Source organism: Felis catus, chromosome E2 (genome assembly GCF_018350175.1).
Source record: "Felis catus isolate Fca126 chromosome E2, F.catus_Fca126_mat1.0, whole genome shotgun sequence".
Taxonomy (NCBI): domain Eukaryota; kingdom Metazoa; phylum Chordata; class Mammalia; order Carnivora; family Felidae; genus Felis; species Felis catus.
Window position 1 is genome coordinate 60,732,286 of NC_058382.1, and position 8,428 is coordinate 60,740,713.

Consider the following 8,428-nt stretch of genomic DNA (forward strand, 5'->3'; position numbering starts at 1 on the left):
CTGGGTGGCCGATAACTTGCTACAGGCCGTTCACAAAGTATGAACCCGGGACATACAGGAAACGGTCGTTTCTGTTTTCCCAACGCTCGGCTCCTTACGGAAAGCCTGGAGAAGACGGAGGAACAAAGCCCCCAAGCCGGCGCTCGGCCTTCGGAGGACAGACACCCCGCCGGCTGCGCCCTCGCGCCTCCCGGGCAGCGGGGTCTCCAGGACTCCAGACGACCTCGGCCGTAGGCTCTGGGGACTGACACCCTTTTCTTGCCACAGATCCCGTTCTGAAAGCCACTCTTCCTTTTAAAAACATGGCAGCGGGACCGACATACGATTCGCACCCAGAGCCGACGCAGGGGTCTTCGTGCGGGGGTCTGGCTGCCCCGAGGCGCCTCGCCGCGGAGGGCCAGTGTCGTCCAACGCGCACCGCTTGCAATTCAAGCAGGAAGTACGTAGCATGCCTCTCTGCTCCGGGACCGCACTGGCTCGACGACCGCCGCCAGCCGGGGAGGGTAGTCAAATCCCCAAGCCCTGCGGAGGCGGCCGGCTCTAAGGCGCATGCGCGCTGCGGCCCGGCAAAAGAGCACCAGTGCGCATGCGCCCCGGCGAGTCCATTTCCCAGCCTCCCCCGCATCCCGCCCTGGCGCCGAAAGTTCCGCCCGCGGAGGGGCGGGGCCACGCGCGGCGGGAAAATCGGCGCGGAGCGCGGCCCCTCTTCCGGCCCCGGACTGTACTCTGCTCGGTCTAGGTCCCGCCGGGTCCGCGGCCCCCGGCCCTGGGTCCCGCCATGGCACAGCCCCGTCTCACCGACTTCTTCGCGCGCCGCCGCCCCGGGCCCCGCGCCGCGCCGCCGCGGGCCAAGCCGGCCTGGCGCACCCCGAGCCCCGCCAAGCCGGCACCCCCCACCCCTGCCCGGACCCCGGGAGGCAGCCGCAAGCGCGCCCGTCCGCCCGCCGAGCCCACGCGCGACCACCCCGCGCCGCCCGCGCGCAGGCGGCTGCGGCTACCGGCCGACACGGTGAGGCCGCGGCGGGGAGAGGGGGGAAACTGAGGCCGGGGCGGGGGGCGGGGTGAGTGGATGGGCACCGACGGGAGAAAACACTTGGAGGGGAGAGCCGGGAAACAGGGCGGTGTGGCCCCCCAAAAGACTTGCCCTGGAGGGAGGGCGCAGACCAGGGGGTTGCATGCACACTCTCCATTCGGAGAGTGGGCCTGGAGCCGCTGTGGGAGACAGTGGAGAAAGCGCGGGGCCGGGTCACTTGAGACCCGGCAGGTGGGCCGGCCTGTTGGAGAGCACGTCAGTGGGGGTGGGGACAGAAGGCACTGGAGTTAGCAGGGCCGGAGGGCCCGAGCGCAGTGGCGGCTGCGTGTCTAGCTTGCCAGCAAGGCTGGGCAAGGAAGGGGTCAGGCCTGGCCCTTCTGACTTGACTCCAGCAGAAACTGTCATTGGTGCCCCCAGCAGCCGGTGTGTAGCCAGCTGAGGGAAGTAGGAAACCCTCTCTTACCGCAGGGTGTCCTCACTCGTTCTCCTTTGCGGTCCTGTCCACCAGGTCTCGAGCCCCAGTGCCCTGGCTGCCCCAGGCTCCCCAGAGGAGGCCACTCTCTCAGCAGGTCAGCTGCCCTGCTTGGCAGCCCAGGAGGACAAGGTGAGGCTGGCCCCGGGGGGAGGGAGAGTGGTGTGGGGGTGACGGGCCAGCTGATGGCATCTTGTGTCCACAGGCCTCCTCAAAAGTCACACTTTCTGAACTCAAGTCGTGCCTACAGCGGGCACGGGAGCTAGGGGCCCGGGCCCAGGAGCTGAAAGCAAGTGCCCAGAGGAAGGATGCTGGGGAACCCTGTGTGTTGGAGGACCAGGGGCAGCCAGCAGGGCCATGGTGAGTCCTGGGTGGGCAGACAGGCACCCAGGGAAAGGCTAGGCTGGTGGGAAGATGGCAGGCGGGACAAGGCTGGGGGGCCTGCTCCCCTTCCAGTCCCTGCCACTCACTTGCTCTGCACCTCAGTCTCCATCCATAAGAGGGTGCCCGTTCTTGCCTCAGTGGCCCTTGTGACTTTGGAATGCCGTCTACAGCTGCCATTTGTTGGGTATTTGTCTCCTGCGCCCATGTCTGTCCTCCCCAGCTCCTGAGGTCATATGTGCCTCGTAGAGATAAGGAGCCAGGACTTCCCTAGGTGACCGGGCGAGATGTGAGGCCACGCTTTTCTGGTTCCAGCCCTAGTGCTGGTGACGGGAGACTGGGCGCGCCGGGGTTTTGGGACCGGTGTGTGGTGTGTCACGGGAACAGGGACGGTTTGCAGGCCCCGGCTCCGGGGTCTCCCTGGCCATTTGGCCTGCCTGCCGTCGGTGTCGGAGGGTGTGGGTCTGGTGCTTCTCCTGAGGCCTCGCTCCACTCCTGGCAGCGGACAGAAGGCACCCGCCTACCAGCGCTTCCACGCCTTGGCCCAGCCGGGGCCCCCGGGGCTTGTGCTGCCCTACAAGTACCAGGTGCTGGCCGAGATGTTCCGCAGCATGGACACCATTGTGGGCATGCTCTACAACCGCTCCGAGACCGCGACCTTTGCCAAGGTTAAGCAGGGCGTCCAGGACATGATGCGCAAGTGAGTGGCCCGCAGAGGGTGGGGGCCTCACCCTGCCCGTACGGTCTGAGTGTGCCCTTCCCGGCGCGCTCTGACCCAGCACCTTGTCCCGCAGGCGCTTTGAGGAGCGCAACGTGGGCCAGATCAGAACCGTGTACCCCGCTTCTTACCGCTTCCGCCAGGAGCGCAACGTCCCCACCTTCAAGGACGGCGTCAAGAGGTCCGATTACCAGCTTACCATTGAGCCGCTGCTAGACCAGGGTGAGCGCGCTCTGACTGAGGTCACGCGTGTCCGAGCCTCGGTTTCCCCGCCAGTGACACTGCGTGATTTTGGGCGTGGCGTGAGGCGTCGGAGACCAGCAGTCTGGGGGCCTGGGTGACGGGGCGGGCCCGGGCGGGGGGCTCAGGCCTGAAGTCTTCCCGCAGAGGCTGGCGGCACGGCTCCCCAGCTCACGGCCTCGCACCTCCTGCGGCGCAGACAGGTCTTCGGCCAGAATCTGGTGGAGCGCGTCCGGGAGCACCACAGGGTGAGTGACGGGGGTGACCCGCTCCGTCCTCGGAGGAAGCACCTCCCCGGCAGGCCCCGGGCTGGGCCCCGAAACCGTCCCTGTCATAGCTCCGTCTTACCCCGCAGGAGACGGGCCCTCGTGAGAGGCTGACTCTTCGAGTTCTCTTCACCCGTCTCCGAGGCTGCCTCGTGGGGTGGGTGCAGGGCTGGGCGAGAGCCCCGCTCCTGGTTCCCCAGTGGAGGGCCGGGAGCTCAGGGCTGCAGCCTCAGGCCCTGGGGGCGCGTGATGGGCTCAGTGCTGCTCTGTGCCGGGTGTCATGCCCTTTGGCCCAGCTGAGCACCTGAGCCCAAGATGGCCCGACTGGGCGGGCTAGGAACGCAGCAGCCCTGCCCCCCTCCCCACCCCCCGGCCCCGCCCAATGCAGATGTGCCTGGGCTCACCTGGCACTCGCGTCTCCTCATACAGGCCTTCCTCGCCTCCCTGAACCCGCCCATGGTGGTGCCTGAGGACCAGCTGACACGTTGGCACCCCCACTTCAATGTGGACGAAGTGCCTGACATCGAGCCGGCTGAGCTGCCCCAGCCCCCCACCACGGAGAAGCTGGCCACCGCCCAGGAGGTGCTGGCCCGTGCCCGCAGCCTGATGTCACCCAGGGTGAGGCCGCCTTAGGGCTTGCGGTGCGGGCACCCGACAGGCTCCATCCTTGGCCATGCGCCTCCAGGGTGGTGGGACGTGCCTTCCCCCCTTACGGAGCGCTGCCTGCTTGGCAGGCTGCGCCCTGGGCACCGTGACGCTCAGGGTGAGCCTAGGCCGGCAGACAGCGACCTCCCTGTGGCCGGGCCGGGTGGGGGCGCCTTCTGATTCTCCCCTCTGAACTGCCTCAGATGCAAAAGGCCCTGAGTGACCTGGCTCTGCGTACGGCCAAGTCCGGCAGCCCCGGGTCCCCCGGCCCTGCCCTGCCGGCCACCCCGCCGGCCACCCCGCCTGCCGCCCTGAAGGGGGTGTCCCAGGACCTGCTGGAGCGGGTGAGTGTCCGGGGTCCTGGCAGGGGCCCGTGGGACCGGCTCTCCGCTGACCGTTCTCGGGGCCTACCGCAGATCCGCTGCAAGCAGGCGCAGAAGCAGCTGGCGCAGATGACGCGGCAGCCGGAGCAGGAGCGGCGGCTGCAGCGGCTGGAGCGGCTGCCCGAGCTGGCCCGCGTGCTGCGTGGCGTCTTCGTGTCGGAGCGCAAGCCCGCCCTCACCATGGAGGTGGCCTGCGCCAGGATGGCGGGCAGCTACCGTGCGGCCCTGAGCCCTGGTGTGTGCCCCCTCCCTGTGTTCCCCGCTCAGGATGAGGCTGGGCACGGTGTCCTCGAGCCCCCACCCGGCCCCCAGACCCCCTCAGACCCCCTCAGACAGCGCCGGGCCCCACGGGACTGTGGGTTCCCTCCAGGCTGCAGGGCGACCTCCCCTCTCCCCCCTCCAGGCCTGGTGTTGGGCTCAGTGGGAGGGTCAGCTCCTCAGCAAGGCCATTCTGTCACTGCCCTGGCCCGAGCCCTTCCACCTTCCCACCGTTGGGTCTGCTGCTTGGAGGCTTGGACAGGCCTGCGGGGCGGGGCGGGGGGGGGGGCTGGTCCTAAGGCAGGCCCGCTGACTGGTCTGGACCCCCCCATAAGGGGTCAGTACCCCCTCCCAGGCGCACGGCCCTGCTAACATCCTGTCTGTCTGCAGGGGAGATGGAGAAACACGTACAGCTGCTCTCTGAACTGCTGCCCGACTGGCTCAGCCTCCACCACGTCCGCACCGACACCTATGTCAAGCTGGACAAGGCTGCTGACCTGGCAGGTGTCCTCGCCCGGCTGGCCCACGTTGCCCGTGCCGAGGCGGCACTGTGAGTCTCGCGGGCCTGGGCTTAGGTCCTTGGCCTGCCGTGTCTCTTTTATTCCCTTTAGGAACACAATGCACTTTTCTCCCCCTCCTAACTCCCCACCAGGGTCCCTGGCCAGTGCAGGTGGTGGGCCCACCCTCTTGCAGAATATTGTCATTAAACTGGTTTCTGTTGGTGACTGTCGTCGTTGGTGTCTTTGGGGGCATAGCGGAGTGGGGTGGCTTTGCAGTCTGTGAGGGTTGAGGCGGTGGGCACAATGCCCCCGATATGTCCACATGGGAATCCCTGGTGACCCAGTGAGCTCAGTGTCACTGCTGGACCCGTACAAGAGGGAGGCGGACTGCAGGACTGGGGGATGCAGGGGGGACCCGGAGCCCGATTTTTCCTGGAACCTTCAGGAGCCAGCCCCACTCCACTGACAGTGTTGTGAGCCACCCTGCTGGTGTGACTGACCACAGCAACTGAGAGGCCGTTTGGGCAGCACCTGCCTCCTGACAGGCAGCTGGGAGCAGAGAGCCACAGAATGCCAGACACATGCCCGCCCAACCCGCCAAGTGGGATTCCCGCACCTCTTGGCCCCGGATAAAGAACAGCCACTCTAGCAAAGCACTTTATTCACCTCTTCTCAGTGTTTGCAGGTGGCCCTGCAGTGGCCGGGAGCCTCGGCACCTCCAGAACCTGCAGAAAGGGCCCCAGGAGGTAGAAAAAGGCAACTGCAAAAAGTTAAAAAAAAGTCCGGACGGGTGGCCAGCGCCCCCTGGCGGCCATCGGCCAGCCACGAGGCAGGAACTCCTCTCGGCCAGAGGGGGGAGGGTGGGTCAGTCGTACTGCAGAAGAGAGAAGACCGGCACGGCCCCCAGCTTCTCCCTGCCCTTCAGCGAGGTCAGCTCCACCAGGCTCACGCACTCCAGCACCTCCGCCCGCAGCTGGCCCAGCAGTTCACAGGCCGCATGCATGGTTCCTGAGTGGGTGGGCAGAGGGCACACAATGAGGCCCCACCCAGCCGGGGGGCGGGGAGGTGGCGTGGGGACGAGGCTCCCACCTGCCCACACAGGGTCTTGCCGCTCACGCGTAAACCGTACAGTGCTGAGGCCCCAACCCACGTCTCACACGTGGGCTGAGCCACTTCCCTGCACCCCCAGCAGTCCTAGCGCCAGGCCCTGTTTGCCGGGGGGGGGGGGGGGGGGGGAGACCCTCACCCCCAGTGGCCAGCAGATCGTCCACGACAACCACCTTCTGCCCTGGCTCCAAGGCGTCTCTCTGGATTTCCAGCTCAGCCTGCAGATAGGAAGCAGGCACTCGGTCTGCACGTCTCCAGACGCGGCCCTGGTGTGCAGAGCCTGGGAGGTGGTGCCGACGAGAGCCCAACCCACCCAGCTGCCGCTTGGCTGCGTGAGCTAGGCTGGCGTCTCGGGCAGAGTTGGCGTCAGCCGCGGCAGCTACACCCGACCCAGGGGATATCCTCAGGAAGCCCAAGGGTCACGGGTGGCGGTGCCCAGCCCACTCACCTTCCCATATTCCAACGTGTATGAGGCGGACACCGTGGGGCCGGGCAGCTTCCCTCGCTTTCGGATGAGCACGCAGCCCAAGCCAAGCTCCTGGGCCAGGGAGGGGCCGAACAGAAAGCCTCGGGAGTCTAGGCCTGTTGGTCAGAGGTGGGGTGTCAGGGGTGGCTGTGTGGCACGGGAGCACGAGGGTCCCCAGGGGCCAGTGCCGGACAGTGGCAAGAAGCCCCCGGCTTTGTTGGCTCCAGCTAAAAGTCCTTGACTGAGCACCTACCTCTGTGCAGAGCCTGCTGGGTGCTGCAGGGCAGGAGCCGGGGACCCAGAAGCGGAAATTACTGTGTGGCCTCAGGGAAGTTACCTGCCTTCTCCCCACAGCCCTGCCGCCAGCCTGTCACTGGGCTGCTAATAACTAAGGAGCGGACTCAGATGGCTCTTGTCATTCTCGCAGCAGCATCTGCCCTGGAGGGGCTGGCCCCGGGCTATCTCCTGCTATCTCCCGCGGTCACTCACAGGGGAAGCGCAGGCCCCACCCCCTAGGGGTGCCGCCAGGGAGGGCTTCCAGAGGAAGGAACCCTCTGAAGGACACAGTCAAGTGAAAAGCCATGGACCCACAGGGCAGAGGGGAGCCATGGGAGGGCCGGGGCATGGCGCTGTCACGGAGACCTGGCCTGCTGGGGTCCTCCCTGAAGCCCCGTGCTGGGCAGAGGGCCTGGCCCACAGCTCAACACACAGACGGGCAACAAGAGTGTTCTTGGCCCAGTGGACTCTGGTCAGACACCCCTGGGATACTCAGCCCGTAGCCCCACCAGTCCAGAACGGAGGACCAGGAAGTCGGCGAGAGCGAGGGGCACGGCGATGGGGTGACCTTGCCCTCAGCCGGCCACCGCACGGACGCGCCCACCCTCAGGCAGCCAAGTGCGGCTCAGCAGGTCCATCCTTACAGCCTACTCGAGGGTCAGCAGCCAAGCACGGTGCGACGTTCAGCGTGTCCCCGACGGACGCCCCCCAAGCCTCTTCCAAGCTAACGTGGGTCGCCCCTCCGTCCGCGCCGCTCAGGGCTCAGGGGGGAGGAACGCCCACGGTACCCTCGCGGAGCCTGGCACAGACCCGGCGACCTCTCCGGGCTTCTCGAGACACCCCAGGGCACAGCATCGGCGCCGGGGGCAGGCAGGAGGCCCGGGGAGGGTCCACCTGGGATTCGAGGACCCGCCCCTGCCCCCTCCACTTACCCACGATGTAGTCGATCTTGCCGCCGTGGGTCTCTTTCAGGTGATTCGTCAGGAGGCGGATGGACGCGCGGAAGGAGTCGGGGTCCTTCAGGACGGGCGAGATATCCCTGGCACGCGAGGGCAGGCCTGGTGACCCCCGGGGTCCGGTCCGGGCCCCGCACGGGGACGGCGGGCTCGCTGGCCTGGCCCCGCGCGGTCGCCCCCCCGCCCCGCCCCGCGCCCGCACCTGAACAGCACGCCGGGCACGGGGAAGTCCGGGAAGCTACGGATGCGCCGCGCCACCAGCTGCAGGTCGGAGTCCGCCATCGCGGGGTGAGCGCGGGGTGAGCGCGGGGTGAGCGCGTGTCCGCGAGCGGCAGGGGTGCGCCGGCGGCTCTGCGCCTGCGCGAGCGAGCGGGGCGCCTACGCTAGGCGCCAGTGGGCGGGGCCGCCGTCGCCCGCAGGGACTACCGTATTCCACCGAATCTTAGGTGCCGCGTTGTTGCTCTAGCGCCCTGAACAGGCGCGCCCCGTCCGGCTCGTCGCCGCCGCCGCGCTCGCTCTCCTACCGCGCGGTGCGAGGGGCGGACGCGCGCGGCCACCAACATGCTGGGCCCAGCCCGAGCGTCCCCTGCAGGAGTACGCCGGTGGACGGGGACGGCAGCGGGGGTGCCGAGCCCTGGAGGGGACGGGCCGGCTCCGCCAGACCCTCCGGGAGCGCGCGGGCGTTGGGAGTGCCGGGGCCACCCGAGAGTCCAGCCCCGGCATCAGC

At 68.0% G+C, this 8,428-nt stretch overlaps 2 protein-coding genes across 2 annotated transcripts; one reads left to right on the forward strand and one right to left on the reverse strand.

Moving 5' to 3' along the window:
* The first annotated feature begins 648 nt into the window (after positions 1-648).
* Positions 649-5,121, forward strand: CDT1 (chromatin licensing and DNA replication factor 1). Its single transcript, XM_023245559.2, has 10 exons — positions 649-1,009; positions 1,542-1,637; positions 1,711-1,865; positions 2,389-2,586; positions 2,681-2,826; positions 2,992-3,092; positions 3,540-3,728; positions 3,959-4,099; positions 4,172-4,373; positions 4,787-5,121. The coding sequence occupies exons 1-10, from the start codon at positions 779-781 to the stop codon at positions 4,948-4,950; spliced, it is 1,623 nt and encodes a 540-aa protein (XP_023101327.1). The 5' UTR covers positions 649-778; the 3' UTR covers positions 4,951-5,121.
* Positions 5,122-5,540: 419 nt separating this feature from the next.
* On the reverse strand, positions 5,541-8,356 carry APRT (adenine phosphoribosyltransferase). Its single transcript, XM_023245716.2, has 5 exons — positions 7,904-8,356; positions 7,678-7,784; positions 6,452-6,585; positions 6,143-6,221; positions 5,541-5,904 (listed from the first exon to the last, which is right to left on the reverse strand). Exons 1-5 carry the CDS (start codon positions 7,981-7,983, stop codon positions 5,762-5,764), a joined length of 543 nt encoding a protein of 180 aa, XP_023101484.1. The 5' UTR covers positions 7,984-8,356; the 3' UTR covers positions 5,541-5,761.
* Positions 8,357-8,428: the final 72 nt, after the last annotated feature.